General features: G+C 45.1%; 1 protein-coding gene across 3 annotated transcripts in view; it reads left to right on the top strand.

The window, feature by feature from the left end:
* Window positions 1–17,990, top strand: part of igf2bp2a (insulin-like growth factor 2 mRNA binding protein 2a) — a 59,907-nt gene that overhangs the window by 32,775 nt on the left and 9,142 nt on the right. For all 3 annotated transcript variants that reach the window (XM_035409569.1, XM_035409570.1, XM_035409571.1), the window contains exons 3-7: window positions 8,329–8,377; window positions 11,571–11,622; window positions 12,967–13,030; window positions 13,685–13,975; window positions 17,304–17,438. In XM_035409569.1, coding sequence (XP_035265460.1) covers window positions 8,329–8,377; window positions 11,571–11,622; window positions 12,967–13,030; window positions 13,685–13,975; window positions 17,304–17,438 — 591 coding nt within the window. The remainder of the gene's footprint in view (window positions 1–8,328; window positions 8,378–11,570; window positions 11,623–12,966; window positions 13,031–13,684; window positions 13,976–17,303; window positions 17,439–17,990) is intronic.

Raw genomic sequence — 17,990 nt, forward strand, 5'->3', positions numbered from 1 at the left:
TGTCTGTCACACTGAAGCTGGATAATCCGTGGTTAAATCTGGCTGCCTTCACAGTCCCAAATACACCGTAGCACAACCCAAGGCTCAGGAGGCTATATCAAGGGAAGCTTCCATTCCCACAGCCAGTGTTACCTGGTGATATGGTATAGTCTTCCACAGGAGCAGGATATTCACCGTTTGTACATATATTTTGTTGTATAATCTGTATATTACACATATACTGTTGCCATTCAGTGTGTAATAGGTATACATAGGTATTCACTTTGAGAATGACATATTGGTATTCACATTGAGAGTGTCTCAGATAATCAAATTGTGTTGAGCACTGTTTGATTCCTGAATGAACACCCTTTTTCAAATGGCCTCTGGCGTTGATTCCTGTTTGTGATCTGAGCTCACGTAAATTATTTTGCTTCATATTAGATTGGGGTTTAAATGTTTTTCTGCCTTTTTCTCCATATTCTGCTACATCACATTGAATATTCAATTTGCCGTGACAGTCAAACCATATGTGTGATATTTTCCTTCTTCTGTTGTAACTTTAGGAAAATTCCATCTTCTTGTAGTTTTAAATACTGGACCGCTTCATTGGTTGAGATATGTCCATTTCCATTCCTGCAGCCTGTTGTTTAAAATCTTCTTGCCTGGAACTGTTCCCTTTGGAGTTCCTTTGGAAATCCCCAGTAAAGCTGTCTCCCAGTCTGGAGGTGTGCAGTGTGTAAGGGTGGTGTGTTGTGATTTGGACTGGGGTGCACACTCTGTGTGCCTTATGGGTCTGTTGAAAACCTTTCCCCAGTTCTTATTACATTGTCGTGGAAAAGGGGGCGCTGCAGGATTAATGCTACTTATGCTACTGGTAAAGCTACTGGTAAATTGCACTTAAGTGTTTTAGTTGACATGTCTGCTTAGATTTTCTTTTGGCAGTTGAAACAAATCAAGTTTGCATCTGTAATATACGTATCTGCAGTCAGAAACATGACGTCTAGCCTAGTTTGTGAGTAAGTGTGACCCTGCTAAGATTTGTTGGAAATGAATTGAAATGGTGTGATTACGTTATTCAATGAACATTGGTGCTTTCCTTATTTATTTAAAGATAACAGCTCAGTTGAAATATAAAATATTTCCATCGCTTACTGTTTATTGCGATTTTTCGGCATTCTGTTCAAAGCTCTTTGTCACTATATGTTGTTAAGCGATAGTTAATTTCTTCAGTTATGCCCACATGGCCTTTAATGGGACCAAATTTAGTTTCTTAACTCCTCATGAGCAGGGTGGTGGTGTACTTCTGTGGGTGCTGTTCAGTTTGAGGGGCACTTAGTGTGTTAAAGTTGCTGTGCTGATTTCTGCATGTTAGTGAAACACCATTATATTTGTAGCTCAAACAGTTATCAGTGAATATTTCTGTACATTTGGGAAGTAAGGGCCCCTTGGGTGCAATTATTTGTAATTAAAAAAAATTCTGCTTGTAAATGATTTTGAAACAAAAGCAAACATTTCTGGCAGAACTGTAAGACCTAAACATGAAATAATGAGAAAGAGAAATAATGGGATACATATGTACACGTGTACAGTACTGTATATAAAACTATAAGAGGGTGACTGTACAAATATATTATCTGTTTATGCAAATGAATATGTCGGTCCTGGCTCACTGTGGACATGAAAGACCCCATGGCTCTTTTTGAAAGAGTAGTGATGTTAACCTTCGTTTCCTGGCCAAATTCCCACAAAAACTGCCTCTCTACATCTGGCCAACTAATCACGCCCTATATCTGATTGGCTGCATGATCCCCTGCATTCCTGCCCACTTTGTTTTCCCAGGTCATCGCAGCAAGTTGACCTACCTGCTTTAAAACGACTTAACCGTTATTTGCGTGTTTATGCTCTTCAGAAATGGCAGTGGTGACACCGAATAAACGTGTCTCTGCGTGACAGTGACGGGATCAAATTACGCGCTCCCTCGGATCCATTTCCTTCAAAGGAAGACACGCATTTGAAGGCAATATCGACTGTAAACATTTTAATTTCTCCCAGTTACTGCGGGAGCGGAGGCCCTGCAGTCCCCCCGCTGTACCCGCGGCAACTGGGCTGGCGTGATGGTGTCGCGCGCTCATTAACATTCCCGCCGTGCTGGTGGGAGGTCGCCTGCGCTAGGCGGCGGCTACCCGCCCCGTCCCCATCCCCTGGATCCGCGCGGTGGGGTCTGGGTCCTGTAATTAGACCTAACATGCACATTTTGCACAGTGTGTGCATGTTGGGTCTAATCTGAGACGACCAGGGCGCACTGATTAAAGACCCGACGATGAGAGGCTGATACACACTGCATCTGCGGTGGGTTGGCATCAGAACTGGGTCAAATACGTATTTGTTTTGGATTCAAATACTTTCCTGCGTTTTACTGATCTTGTCTGGTGTATTGGAACCAATGAAATACTTTCAAAAAGTGCAAACCCCGCCTTCTGGTTATATTGGCAGGCTCAGTTACACCAGACGAGATCAATAGAGCACAGTATTTGAATCCAAAACAAATGCGTATTTGACCCAGGTCTGGCTGGCATGCTGCTGTAATGGGTGCTGTGCACGTGGGCATGCTTCTGTACGTGTGTGTGTGGATGCGTCTGGTGTGTGTGTGTGTGTGTGTGTGTGTGTGTGTGTGCGCGCGTGTTTGGATGATGTGTGTACGTGTGCATGTATACACGTTGGTGAACATTTTTTGCGACCCAATTCTGTAACCCAAATTTCCATTTGAATAATTGGAACAAAACTCAAAATATTAACCAACTGGAGTATTCCTACCCGCTACTGTAACCTTGCTAAATCTCAGGCATCCATAGCACTGACCATTTTGAAGGTAGCCAGCTAGCTACTATTTCTTTCCAGCAAGTTTTTCTTGAACATTGTAGTGGATTACTTGTCCATTAGGCATATATTGCATGAAATCTAATAAGAATCTACCATGGTTGTGCAGGCACACTGTTTCCCATCTTGTCTTCATAGTGTGCTGCCTAATGTCCTGTAACATGTTCTTCAATTTGAAAGCTTCTCTGTTGAACCAATTACTAACATTGTACACTGTTCTAAATTTTGGCGGTCAATATATATTCAATTTGCTAGCCAGTTAGCTGACCTCAAACTTTTATTGACATCAACCTTGATTGATACACATTGTGCTCGATAAAACAACAGATAACTGTGTGCATTTAAGCTAATGAACTGCTTTTTCAGGATCCATGATGCCTATTTTATTTTGAAGATTCTTAAGTTTAAAAAAGTCACAAATCGATGTCTTTTCTGTGGTGACACGCAGTAGAGCTGAAGCGATTTTGTCCGTCTCGGAGACCGTCATGAATCTTCGGAAGGCCCGTCTGTCCTGGAGATTTCCTGTCCTGCGGAGCCTCGCCGGGCCTGATATCGCATACCGCCAATAAATGAGACGTGGGGATATGAGGACAGGCAAACGCGCAAATCTGAAGAGTCTTGAAACCGGAGTCTTTTTCAGCCAAAAGAGCAGGGGAGATGGTAGCTGCAGTATAAATAGGAGAGTATGCGGTATCGGGAAACATTGATGGCCTTGTGGCCTATTTTTGAGCCTGAATACCTCCTACCAGTCTAGACATCGGACTGAAGAGAAATTTATTTCAATAGATTTTTTAATTGCCGTGTATCCTCTTTCAGCTAGCAGTTCTGTGATTCGTGCTCAATGAAGATTGCTCCAGGTTTGTCGGGCAGAGATAGATACAGGAAGATAGATAGATACTTTTCATCAGGAAGAAGGAATGGCCTTGACACTGAATGGGTCTTTCTCAGCACTTAATTGAATTAGCCATAGGTTGCATTTCCAGCAGCCATGTGCGTTAGCATTGGCAGAGCATGTTGCATTAGCAGATTGTGTGCAGCTGTGTACACGTGCTAGTGTGTGAGTGTGCGAGTGCGCGAGTGCGCACCCTGAACTTGAGCTAGCCACTGTAAGTATGAACTGTTTTTGTTTGGCAGTATTACCAAGCCAGCAGCAGACAATTTGGGTACATTCAGCAAATATTAGGTAATCTTGGCAACGGTGCATTTAGATTGCATATTTAGGTACAGTACTCGGTACATTCAGTCTGGGGCCAATCCTGGCTTGAGATATGCATGCTTAACTCGAGGTGTAATGCCATTCAGTAGCATTAGCTAACATTTTATGATCTGTTGTACTTTGCGGATCAGATCCTTAATCAGGTCTCAGCTGGTAACAGGCTGAGCACTCCTTTGTAGCAATATTACCCATAAGCCATAGCGCTGCCATTCACAATAAATGGAAGATTTGCTCATTCTTGCTACCATTAATTTCTACGAACATTACAGCTAATGCTAGCACCTGACCAGTCACTGCTAAAACTGTCTCTGCTCCAATGGAGCCAACAGAATCATCCCTTCGAACGATAAAATTTCCCACAATTTCAGAACTGTAATAATGATATTAGTTGGTTAACATCAAATGAATGAATGCTATGTATGTTATTTATTGGGGCGAATATCAGTTTTGTGTTTTTTCCGAATAATGTTAGTTCATTTGGAACATAAGTCAGCAAAGCCAAGCAACATATTGATGCATCTTCATACTTGGAACCTTGATAGATTGGAACCTATCCCAGCGTGCATTGGGCGAGAGGCAGGAATACATCCTGGACAAGTCGCCAATCTATCGCAAGGCACACACAGCATTCACTCACCATTCACTCGCACACTCATACTTATGGGCAGGGAGAACATGCAAACTCCACACAAACTCCCAGGCCGGGATTCGAACCCAGGACCTTCTTGCTGTGAGGTGACGGTGCTACCCACTACAATTTCTATATCATAAAATGCCAAATAAAAAATGTTAGTAAGAAGCAACTGGTGCCTGGATATATAACATATCGTAGAAGTATATATTCCTGTTTTATAATGTCACCCATGCCTTAGTAGCAATGACTAATGGGTTTCATAAAGGAAAAAATGCAATGTAATGCGAACACTGGGAAATGCATATTTTCGGTTTCTTTTGGGAGGAGCTTAGTAATATTAAGTGCAACCCAGGATGGATCGCCTGTTTCAGAATTGTGTGGGTGCTTATCAAGTCAGAGTATGCATGTGTCTGATGCGTTTAGGCCAAAATATCTGAAAAGCACTTCATTTCCTCAAGTTAGGATCAAGCCCTCGGTCTGTATGTTCACGTACTCGGCACAAATCCTGCAGGGTGGTATTTTTTTTACCATGGGGCTACCACACATCACTGTTGCTGTAAACTAATATTGTCCAAGAATGCAATGTTAAGCATGGATGTTAAGCAAATGTTAAGCAAATGTTAAGCAAATGGACCGGCTACAATCAGCCTCTTAAATGAAAGAAAACCGTGGTATGCCAACAGTGGGGAAGGTGGGGCTTTGGAAGAAACGTCACGCTGGCTCTTGCCGGATCGTGGTCCCCACAGGCATGTTGAAAACGCAAAGCTCCTGAGGGATTGTGGGACAGGGGGTGTAGCATGATCCACTGCTAGTGGTGCAGGGCAGGGCTGGGTATGGGTGAGGGGGAGGAGGTGTCTGGTAATATCCAGTAATACCCTGTCAGGAACAAACGTCAGCGCTTCCCTTACACTGGAGATTTCCCATCTGTCCTGCCTTTCCCCACCACCTCCTGCTCTGCCCCGCCCACCTAACCCCTGATCACGCCTATCTACCATCCATTTGCTCTCCCGGGTCTTTTTCTGGGAAGGACTTGTTTCTCTGTACTGTTCCATACTACATCTGTTCAAAGAGAAATTAGAAATTTCTTCACATTCACATCTTGTGTCTACAGCTGTAGTCAGAGATGTGAGCTCTTACTGCAGTCCAATTTAAAATGGAATTTTCTTACAGATGTATGCAGCTTGGGAGAGTGTACTCTGTTTACTAGAGTAAAATGAATATTTTAATAATCTCTCCTGACTAATTGGCTGAGATTTTGATGTGAAAAGCAATGTTATTATGATGCCAGCCTGTATGTCAGTTCTGTATGAGTGAGATTACAGGGTCAGTCTGTGTGTCAGTTCTGTTTGAGTGTGATCCTATAGCCAGCCTGTGTGTCAGTGCTGTATGAGTGTGATTACAGGGTCAGCCTGCGTGTCAGTTCTGTTTGAGTGTGATTTCAGGGTCAGTCTGTGTGTCAGTCATCAAAGAACACAGGATGCATTCCTCAGCTTCTGCCCACAGTGACAAAGGGACTTTATTCCAGTATCTTCCCCGTTTATACACATCGCTACATCTGCCCTGTGTGAGTGAGAGAGAATGAATGAACGAATGAATGAATGAACAGAGGACAAAACCAAGGCAGGGAGAGAATGAGAACAAGCAGAGGAGGAGAAAGAGGAGAGGAATGACTAAGCGGGAGAGAAGGAATGAATCAGTAGGAGGAGGAGCGAACGGGGCGAGGGAGGGAGAGCGAGCGAGCGAGCGCGGCGCGGAGTCGCCTCGGAGCCGCTCGGCGCCGCTCCGCTCACGTCACGCGCGTCTCGCGGCGTAGCGCGCGGCTCAGTCGGCTCATTCACAGGCAGCGCGCCCGCGCGCCGCACAGCGCCGCTAGCGCAGGAAGGGGACAGAAAGGCCACCGCCGCGGTTTTGTGCCAGTGTTTGTTTTTATCTGTGTGTGTGTGTGTGTGCTTGTGACAAAGTGTGTATGAGTTTCCGCACGTGCAGGTTTGTGTGTAAGCTTGTATTCTGTGTGTGTGTGTGTTTGTGTGTGTGTGAGAGAGAAAGTGTGTATGAGTTTCTGCATGTACAGGTTTGTGTGTATGCTTGTATTGTTTGTGTGTGTGTGTGTGTTTGTGAGAAAGCGTATGAGTTCCTTCCTGTACAGGTTTGTGTGTAAGCTTGTATTCTGTGTATGTCTCTGTGTGTGTGTAGTGTGTAGTGTGTGTGCGTGTGTGTGCGTGTGTAAGAGAGACAAAGCGTGTATGAGTTCCTTCCTGTACAGGTTTGTGTGTATGCTTGTATTATGTGTGTGTGCGTGTGTGTGTTTGTTTTGTTGCCAATCCTCGCACCCCCTGTAGGTCCTGCGCTTATGCTGCTGGCGTTGTATGAATGTGTGTACGAACGTGTTCCCGATGCTGCCGCATTGCTCTCCGCGCTCTCGTTTCCTCCATATCAGCTGTAGCGTTCAGCTCAGCATCTCTTTTCCTCGATCACTTGATCTCAGTGGGGCAGAGGCTGGCTCGCTCACGTTAGTACAGGCTAGCTGTTAACAGTCTGCGGTTGAGTGGGTTGTGTGGCTTTGGTCGTAGTATGTACTTAGTAAAAGGAATAGCCGTTGGAGTGACGCTTTAACCGTCCGATTTGTCAAGCTAAGCTTTCACGTCCGTGACTAATGCAGGCTACACACTCAACACAAGCAGGATGCTTTTTTTGGCCATGGGGTCTGGGGTTCCAGACAAAGCAATTGACCGTTCTCCCCAAAACCGAAATCTCAATGAGCCAAAGTGAATTTTTCAGTACCGAAATGCCAAATGCATAAAAATGATGTTTGTGCTGTGACTGTGAAAACGTTGTCTTATGATGCTTTTAATGAGAGAATTTTCACGAAATTCAGAGTGGTATTAAATGGTGCTATTCTTTATATCATGGTGTTAATAGACAGTGCATTAAAAGCTGCTCAACATTGTTAAGTAAGTAGCCGTGAGAAAAACATTGAGAGAAATGGCATTGTCCCATTAAATACGGAAAATCTTTGTTTATATTTACAGTTGTTTCTGGAATTTTAGACTGACTTGCCTATGACAACCACAACTTCCCGAGCTTTGTAGCTATAGTGAATACAGGAAATGTGCAGGGCGCTGATTCATTAGTTTGAGAAACAGCAATAAATGTTTTCAGTCCCATTTTAGTGGTGGTCAAAAGCCCTGCACACTGAAAGCAGGACTGATCTGTGTTTACACTCACTGAATGCTTCACTGAAGCTCTTAAGGGCCATTGTTATTGCTCTAATCCTGTTTGTATCCCGAATGTCTGGATACCTTCTTATTTTAAAAGGATGCGTGTCTGTTGGGTTGTTTTCATGTCCGAGTGTGTGTCTGTGTGTGCATGGTTTTGGTTGTTTATATGTCACTGTTTTTATGAGCAGATGTTTGTATGTGTGTGTGTGTGTTCGTGTGTGTGTATGTGGAGGTGGATTAATGTGTTCCCCAGGGATTATGAAAAGGCATTTATAAACTGTATGATAAAGGTGAGCAGTGAGGAAACACTGTCCCCTGGTTGAGTGGGACTCCCTACCAGCTCTGTTAATCCCCTCCCCTCCCCTCTCTCTCTCTCCCCCTTCCTCTCTCCCCTTCCACAGGAGTCGGAAGATACAGATCCGGAATATCCCGCCTCACCTGCAGTGGGAGGTGAGTGTGGTGGAGGTGTGTGTATCTGTGGGGGTGGGGGTGGTGGGTCACCTAAACTGCCACAGAGTCTGAGGGGTCAGCTGTTCTAACCTAACGAAAGCCATCCAGTGGCAGCTGGAGCTCCTGTGCTCCTCTGATACCCTATGCAATGAGCCTATGAGTGCATAAGCCTCGGTGTACTACAGGAGAGCTAGCGCCAATAAGGGGCGAGCTCACCTCTCACTGATGTAACCTGTAGGCTCTGGCTGAGTGGCTAGGTGTTGCTTATGCAGCAATCACCTGATGGAATCCTTTACTTAATCCCACGCTACGCTGCAGGACAGAGCTAATTGTGTTAGACTGCTACAGAGTCCCAGGAGTAGTCAGCTAATGTCATAGCCCAGTCTCTAAATGCCAACGTCTTGGCTGTATGGCTGAACCTGGGCCTGCTGCTGACGCCCTGACAGACAGAGCCTCTTGGGATCTCGGTAAACGGCTGCTGTCGAATGTTCTTGTTTCTGTAGCAGTTCGGATAAATATTCATTAATGTTCATTATGACACTGTTGTCTGCTGGGCCTGGAGGCTGGTGCCGGATGACATCACCCCTGTTGCGAATGGCGGTGTTTTCCAGCTCTCCTTCCTGATTATAAGCCAGCGAACATCGATTAGGCCCGATTGCAGGTTATGCCACATGTCTGGACGGCGCAGGACAGTTTATTGTGTTGGATGTCAGAGGCTCCCTCAGACAGAACAAGCAGATGGGCTGACGCACATGCTAATGGCTCGGTTCATGACTGACCTCTGCCATACTGATTCTTCATTGACATGCCTAGGGACTGTTTCTGTCCATTGCACTGTGCTGTCCTGTGCGCTCGATGTTCTGTCACTGTTTCGCCCCTACAGTCCAATAAGAGTAAACCTGCTGTAAGAGAGTCTGAGCCACTTCTCGTGATCAGATGATAGACATCACACCAGAGATGAATGACTGATTGACACTTTGTTCCAACACTTCCGTGGCCCTGGCGGGGTGTTGCCATGGCGTTTTTCCTGTTTGTGGATGTTGCGTGGGAGCGATTGGGCCGGGAGTCTCTCTCTCCATGCCTGAGTTCGATACGGTGGCAGGATCAGCAGGTGTGGCAGCGCGTAAACACCCGAGCCGCGATCTCCGGCTCCGCGAGCGGCGCCTCCTGGCTCTCCTGCGTTTCTCTGTGCCCCCCTCTGCTGGCCAGTCTGAGAACTGCCGGGGAATAAACGTGCTGGACAGCATGTTCCGAGGGCTGAGAGCACAACCAGAGGCAGTTTGGACCTCGTTTTAGCCAAGTCAACATGACAATTTCTATAATAAAACTGGGAAAAATAGCATTTAGCTTGGAGGACAAACTTAGCAAGTGCCAAGACTGCTGGGGGGCATTAGAACAATATTTGTCCAGCTGTTTACTCTATAATAACCCAAAATATTAAAAAACCTGAACATCTATAGATGAGTTGAACTATTAAGTTTAATTTGTAATATTATTTATGTGATTAAGTGGCTGGCGTTAGCTCAGTTCTCAGCTTCAATGAAGCAATTCTTGGAGTGACAGGATACTGGAGAGTGGCTTTTATTTTCTCCCTTTGTGTATTTTTCTGCTGTATTATTATTATTATTATATTTTTTATTTTCTTTCCTTTTCTTATGATAGTCATTTGTTCTAACTATTCTGCTTATCCATGCTAAATGTGGGGTGAGTGGTTTGGGGAGGGGCGTGGTGAGTTCTGTAAGTGTGAGGTGGGGAGGGGGCATAAGGCTGCAACCTGGGGCTAGAGAGGGTAAATATTATAGCATTCAAAGATTCAATGATTGTATCATAATAGAGCTTAAAGTTGACCTGTGGGGGGGCTGCAAAAAACATGACGTGTGTAATAGAGAAATAAGGGGCTCGCATGTTACTTTGCCGTTGGTGCATGAAATGTAAAACAGGAGCAGCAAGGAAAAGAAAAACTTTAAAAAATGAAAGCTAATGCATTTCAGGAATAACCTTCCTCAGGCTTTCACCAGACAATTAAAAGGGACAATGTGAGTGATGTATGGGATGAAAGATGTGTCTGTGAAGTTTCTCCCACAAAGAAATGGCAGTGCATCGGTCATGGCCACTGTCTACTGCGCTAGTGACCGAAGTGGCTTCTCATAATCAGAAAAGTCTGTATGGGCCTCTCTGTTGAACAGAATCAAAGAAAAGCAATGTAAAATTGTGTTATGTATTGTATGTGTATGTGTGTCAAATACAGCGTGCTCCATAATGTTTGGGACAATGTCTCTTGATTTGGCTCTGTGCTCCACCATTTTAAATTTGTAATCAAATAATTCACATGTGGTTAAAGTGCAGATTCTCAGCTTTTATTAAAGGTTATTTCTGTACATTTTGATTTCACCATGTAGAAATGACAGCACTTTTATACATAGTGTCCCCATTTTAGTGCACTATAATGCTTGGGACAAATGGCTTCACAGGTGTTTCTGATTATCCAGGCGTGTTCAATGGCTTCCTTAGTGCAAGCTCTCTTATACAGTACATGCACTATCTAGTCCTGATTCTTGGCTTTTGATTGCCTTTGGAGTCTGGTGTAGGTGCTTGTCAACATGCAGACCAGAGTTGTGCCAATGAAAATAAGTAATTATGAGGCTGAGAAATAAGAAAAAAAAAACTGTTTCTTATGCTGAAGAGACAACTTCAGGCAACTAGCCCCTGAAATAAGCAGGAGCTGAAGATGGCTACAGTACAAGCCTGGCAGAGCATCGCCAGGGAAGATACCCAGCACCTGGTGATGTCTATGAGTCACAGACTTCAAGCAGTCATTGCATGCAAATCATCTGCGACAAAGTATTAAACATGAATACTTTCATTTACATAACATTAATATGTCCCTAAAATGGGAATTCACCACATGTGAATTGTTTGAATTGTTGTACCGGAAACCAAGGAATAAATGTTATTGTCCCAAAAATTATGGAACTTATTGTATGTACAGGCATTTATAGCGTATTATTATGTTTTATGTGTATCAACCCACTGTAAATATTTTTGCAATTCTGGTCTTGTGTGTTTGGTTGTGTGTGCCTGCATGTACGTGTTGGAGAAATCATATCCGCACCAGGGGTGAAGCAGAGGCCCTTAGAGGGAGGAACCCTGTGTGCACTTGTGTCAAACTGTCCTTTATATTTTCTTGCTGCAGGTTTTGGATGGCCTTTTAGCACAGTATGGTACTGTGGAAAATGTGGAACAAGGTAAAACATTTCAAACTGATCACCTGTCAGACAGACTAATCTGTGGTTTTAAGCTGTCAACTTGTGAGACCCACATACGGATTCTTTAAACAATGAATTTTATTTTGTTGCATAGAATTAGATTCACGCTTCTGTTTAACTATACAGTGATTAATAGAAAATGTTCTGCAGGAAAACTCAAGGGAGCTTATGCAAGGACCTCCCCTATTAAGAGCATTAAACTCAATAACTGAAAGAGAAAGAGTAATAATTAAAACAAATATGAGAGAAAGAAAAATATAAAATAAATGTTTTAACAAATAAGCGGTCACTCACACATAATGTGTATAGAATGTGCTAAATATTGGTCTGTCTCAGAAGATATTAACTGTTTAAAGAAGACAGGAGAATGTACAGTCACAGCTCAATTTGTGCTCATATTCCTATTTCCAAAATTAGCCTGATTTCCTGATCCTGTCTATTTTAATTTGTACATGTGTTTTATTGAATTGAAAAGTAAATGCCGTTTGATGTGCCTTCACTCTAATATATCTAAATACTAACATGCCTGTCACATACCTCAAAGGAAACTCAAATTGCATCCCATAATAAGCTAAATATGACCTGTGGGAGAGTTTGGCTGCGGTGCAGGGGTGATCTCTGTTTTTTGAAGGGGACGTGTGGACCGTTCCTGGGGAGGTTAAAGCACATGTCTCACTGTGTCAGTCCCACTCAGTCTGCATGTAGGGGTCCCCCTGCTTAAGTACGGTGCGGACAGCGAGATCACAGAGTCTGCTGGAGCCCCCAGCGCTCAATGTACACATGCACCCGTCACAGTAGGGTAGTCTCTCCTGACTCCAGGAGCATTCCTCTCAGGCTTATAGCGGGAGCACTTGGTGCGCCAGTGCGGACAGTCAGGGTCTTCGCTTGCGAATGAAGTGGTGGTGTCGGGTCGTTGATTGGGATTAATGGCTTTTAGGAAATCACAGGGTTTAAATTGGGTGTGTCATGTTATGAAATGCCCAGAAGAATGCACTGGCCAGTTATCTGAGGAGCTCCGAGGATCTTTTCATCCTTTCGCTGCTCCCCGTAAAAAATCAATCTACATGCTGGCCTTGGATCAGAGCCGCTCCCATTAGAGGGACGGGTTTCTGTACTTCCTGTTAGGGGTCCTATATTTAGCCAGGGGGCGTGCCTTTTGGTGGGTATAAACCCGCCCCGCTTCCTGCTAGCCTTTCTGCATGCAGCCCCGCACTGCTGAACCGACGTGTGACTGTTCACATGATAGATGACTCTGGGAATATTTCCCAGGGGGCCGTAGACCATGTGACGCATCTCTCTTTGCCTCTCTGTTCTCCTTCACAGTCAACACTGACACGGAAACAGCAGTGGTGAACGTCACATACGCAAACAAGGAGGACGCTAAAGTGTAAGTGATGTCCTTATTTGTGTTCTGCCTTCACTGCAGCGTTGCGCCTTTTAATCAGACTCTCCCTCTCTGTTTCCTGCCGGAAGGTGAACCTACAAATCACTACGAACGCTAGCTTAAATGCATGCCACTTCAGATATGTGAATACGCTCAGGGTTTCCAAGAGTCGTCTTTGTAGCGAGCCTCTGTCCAAATACTGATGCACAGTAATGACTGAACATGGTGAAAATTACAGATGACACTTTCTGAGGATCACAGGGGCATATGTAAGCATGTCCGTACATGAACGGTCAAGAACGGTTCTGCTTACTGAATCTTACTTTTTCCTTGGGGGACACTACAGCCCATTATGAGGGACCTGCCAGCCAGAGTATAATGAATGATTAGATTTTATTTTTTTTCATTTTTATTTTGTTTAATAAAAAAATAGATACATTTATTTCCTGTATGCTCTTGAAACACTGTTTGGATGCCATTTTCTTGTGTGTAATTAAGGTGCTGCATTGAATCACTTGGTTTATCACTGTGTATTCCTAGTAGTGATTAAGATTAAGATTATCATGGCAGCCACAGTCTGTGGCGTGTATGTGTGTATGTACATGTGTACATATGTGTGTGTCACTGTGTGTGTAACTGCCCTCCATCTGTCATCAGGGCCATTGAGAAGTTGACAGGACACCAGTTTGAAGACTACTCCTTCAGGGTATCGTACATCCAGGATGTGGATGCGGCCCCGCCCCCCCAGGCTCCACGCTCGCGTCGAGGGGGGCGGTCATCGCGGGACCAGGATGGCCCCCAGCCTGGTCCCTCAGCAAGCCTCGGGGGGTCCCGCCACAAGCTCCAGGACTTCCCTCTGCGCATACTGGTCCCCACGCAGTTTGTCGGTGCCATCATTGGCAAAGACGGGCTTACCATCAAGAACGTCACCAAGCAGACCCAGTCCAAGTAAGTCAGCCAAACTCCACAGCCAGTAAGGACACAAACTTCGGAACCTGTATTGGCCCACACTCCGTAACCTGTACTGAGCCAAAATCTGAACCTGTGTCGATCCCAACTCCTGTACCTGTACTGACCCAAACTCCAGGACCTGTATCGACCCAAACCCAATTCTTCTACTCACCCTAACACTAGGACCTGTACCGACCAAAACCACACTCCTCTGTTGACCCAAACTGAACTCGTCTACTGACTCAAACTCTTGGACCCAAACCCAACTCCACTGCTGACCAAAATTCTAGGTCCTGTACCGACCCAAACCCAGCTCCTCTACTGACCCAAACTCCAGAACCTGTACCAACCCAAAACCAACACCTCGACTGACCCTAACTCCAGGACTTACAGTATACTAACCCAAACACATGTACTGTCCTAAACTACATTGCCTATGCTGACCCAAACTGTGTCTCTTACCAGTCTCTCCCTCCCCTCTCTCCCTGTCTCTCTGTCCACCCTCTGTCAGACACAGGGGGGTGTGACACTGTGACCATTTGTACTCTGTAAATGGCACACTGCTGCTGAAGCTACTCAGTGTAGACACATTTATTGGTGACTACCTTTTATAATTTATTGGTTAGTGTTTTATTCTTTTATGGATGTTTTAAAATACCCAAGCCAATATGACTCACGGCAGTTGGCACAGACGACCCTACTGAAACTTCACTTGCCTGAAAAGGTTTATCTGCTTTTTCTTTATATCACATTTTGTGGTTATTGGTCACATTGTACAGAACAGTTGTTTTGTGGGATTGTAGTTTTTTGACAGCCACTTACTGGCAAAATTCCCTGGTGGCGAGTATCACAGTATGAACTGCACAACTAGAATTCAGCATGTGATGTGGTCTCAGGTGAACAAACAGCCGAAAAATAATTTTCATCCGGCAGCACTCATTAGACGCTGGAGAAAAGGTTTTCTTGGTTTTCTGTGGCAGTGGAATGTGATGGTGCTGTCACATTTAACAAGAACGCGAATAGGAAATGCTTCCCCTCCTTAGATCTATAGAAACGGGAGAGATTTTACTTTGTCTACAGGGGGCTACCGTTTGAGTTATTGTATATGCCTCTGTGTGTTTATCTTCATTTTTTTTCCATTATTCAGACACACTGTCACTGAAAACTTCACATGTGCCCATTTGAATACAGAATGGTTTTCCTGGACTGGCTAAAGTGCATTTACTAGCCGGAACAGTTGCTGTCACTGCTCTGCAAATCACTCTGTGGAAGGCAGGTGTCCAACCGTTACTGTTTTGCTACGATGAAGACGTTTGGTGATGACCATCATCGTCTTTTTATGTCTACATAGAAGGCAGATCATTGAGTGGCTTTTTGTGACTTTTCTCCTGCTCCAAAGCAGTCACAGTTAGCTACTCTTGGGGATAGCTTTTCTGTGGTGGACTGTGTACATAAGTTGTGTTTCCAGTAGCCTGGTGTGGGTCTTTTGTCATGCAGTATTTTGCCTGTGGGCTTGTTCCTTCCTCGCCGGCTTGACCATGAGCTGCACACCACAGTTCCATTAATACATTTCGATCGAATGGTGCTGTACTGTCTGCAGAGTGTACAGCCATACACTTTCTCTACTGGGATCCTGTGCTGCTTTCTGTTCACCGGAGGTTTATAGGTGTCTCAATAAATGGGTCACAGTGCTTTACACGTTGTCAGTAGTACCAGCACAGTAGCGCAAATTAATTAATTTAATGTTTGTTTAGCTCTGGATCATTTAGAGAGACAGCGTACTGAAGATTGCTTTTCTCTCTGTTTTCTGTTTTCTTCATAAAGGGTGCAGTCACTTCATGTGTCAGTTCGGTGTGGTGCTGAATATGGGCAGTGGGTATGGTGTTATGATTCTGGGTTGCTGCAAACAATGTTCTTGAAGCAGGGCTAGGGTGCATCTGGGCTTAGATATATCAGGGCTAGGGTGCATCAGGGCGTAGATATATCAGGGCTAGGGTGCATCAGGGCTTAGATATATCAGGGCTAGGGTGCTTCAGGGCATAGATATATCAGGGCTAGGGTGCATCAGGGCTTAGATATATCAGGGCTAGAGTGCATCAGGGCTTAGATATATCAGGGCTAGAGTGCATCAGGGCATAGATATATCAGGGCTAGGGTGCATCAGGGCATAGATATATCAGGGCTAGGGTGCATCAGGGCTAGAGTGCATCGGGGCTTATTCCACAGCATACAAAAAGAAGCATTAACTTAATTATCTTTATTTCCATATATGGTGGCATTTTGCCGCAGAATATCCGGTAGTTTTTTGAATATCTGACATTTTTTCAAAAGGTAACTAATATCACGGATGCGTTCAGTAATTATGAATCATTTTGAATGCTGAAGGACTGTACCAGAAGATTAACATTGTGCGCTTTTGTATTCCTCTTTATGAAAATGCACATGGCAGCTTTTCCATCTGTGGTCGTGTGTGAAGCGCGTAGCGGGTAATTTCTCAGTTTGTTGTGATTATACGGTTTGTTGTTTCCCGTTTCCTTTCATATGCACGCGTGCGTCTGCTATTTGAGCTGTTGAGTCAGCCCTCTCTGCTTTATTGACTCTTATTGTACAGAACTATGATCACAGCCATGCTGAAACACTGCAGCCTCGATGCCTCCTCAGATTTCAGTCTGTAGCCGTATGTAATGCATGGCAGTGGAGACTCTTATTTTATAGAGTGTTCATTTCCTTTGTTCTCATGGAGATGAAGAGAGAGAGAGAGAGAGAGTCCCCCCACAAAAGGCGGTTTCGGTGTTCGCTGACCTTTTTGGCGCTGTTGATGTGGTGGGCGTGCTGCTTCTTCTTTCTGATTCTGAGAGACAGGTGATGAAAAATCCAGAATATTTTCAGACATCTGGTTTTATTTTTATCACGCGCTCCTTTCGTTGTACACAGTTCATTACGGGGCGTGAGTGACTGAGCATTTGTGTGTTGACTCCAAGATGGTATTGCTCATTTCATGGAAGGCATCGACTGACACATTAAATGGTGCTTAATCCTTGTCTCCTTCCCTCCCACACGGCTCTGTTGCTGTGTATCACCATCCATTCTTTAAGTGCCCTGGTCCATATTGTTATAAATTACTGGATCGTGCTCAGTCCATAAATGGATGGCCCATCATTAGTTATTAAACTAGCTGCTCAACATGGCATTGTGGGAAAGGGGACTGTTTATTTAAGTTCCTTTCTGATAGCTCTCAGGCTACGCCTGCCAGCTGCGCTTTGCCGGAGAGCTTCTGAATGCCGTGACAGAGCGTCCGTCCGTCTGTCTGTCCTTCCTCCCGCAGGGTGGACATTCACCGGAAGGAGAACGCGGGCGCGGCGGAGAAGCCCATCACCATCCACTCCTCCCCCGAGGGCTGCTCCTCCGCCTGCCGCATGATCCTGGACATCATGCAGAAGGAGGCCAGCGAGACCAAGGCGTGAGTGAGGCCCCGCCCACTGGCTCCGCCCCCTCCTTTTCCTGACCACACCCCTCCCCCACGCCCAACCACAACTGACCCCAGATTCCCACAGTCTCCCACTTCACATACCCCCGCCCCCCCACATCCCTCAAAAACTGACCCCAAATTCTCGCAGTCTCCCACTCCACATACCACCCCCCCCCCACATCCCTCAAAAACTGACCCCAAAATTCCCACAGTCTCCCACTCCACATACCCCCCCCCCACATCCCTCAAAAACTGACCCCAAATTCCCACAGTCTCCCACTCCACATACCCCCTTCCCCACATCCCTCAAAAACTGACCCCAAATTCTCACAGTCTCCCACTCCACATACCCCCCCCCCACATCCCTCAAAAGCTGACCCCAAATTCTCACAGTCTCCCACTCCACATACCCCCCCCCAACATCCCTCAAAAACTGACCCCAAATTCTCACAGTCTCCCACTCCACATACCCCCCCCCCCACATCCCTCAAAAACTGACCCCAAATTCTCACAGTCTCCCACTCCACATACCCCCCCCTCCTT

This window comes from Anguilla anguilla, chromosome 3 (genome assembly GCF_013347855.1).
Source record: "Anguilla anguilla isolate fAngAng1 chromosome 3, fAngAng1.pri, whole genome shotgun sequence".
NCBI lineage: Eukaryota > Metazoa > Chordata > Actinopteri > Anguilliformes > Anguillidae > Anguilla > Anguilla anguilla.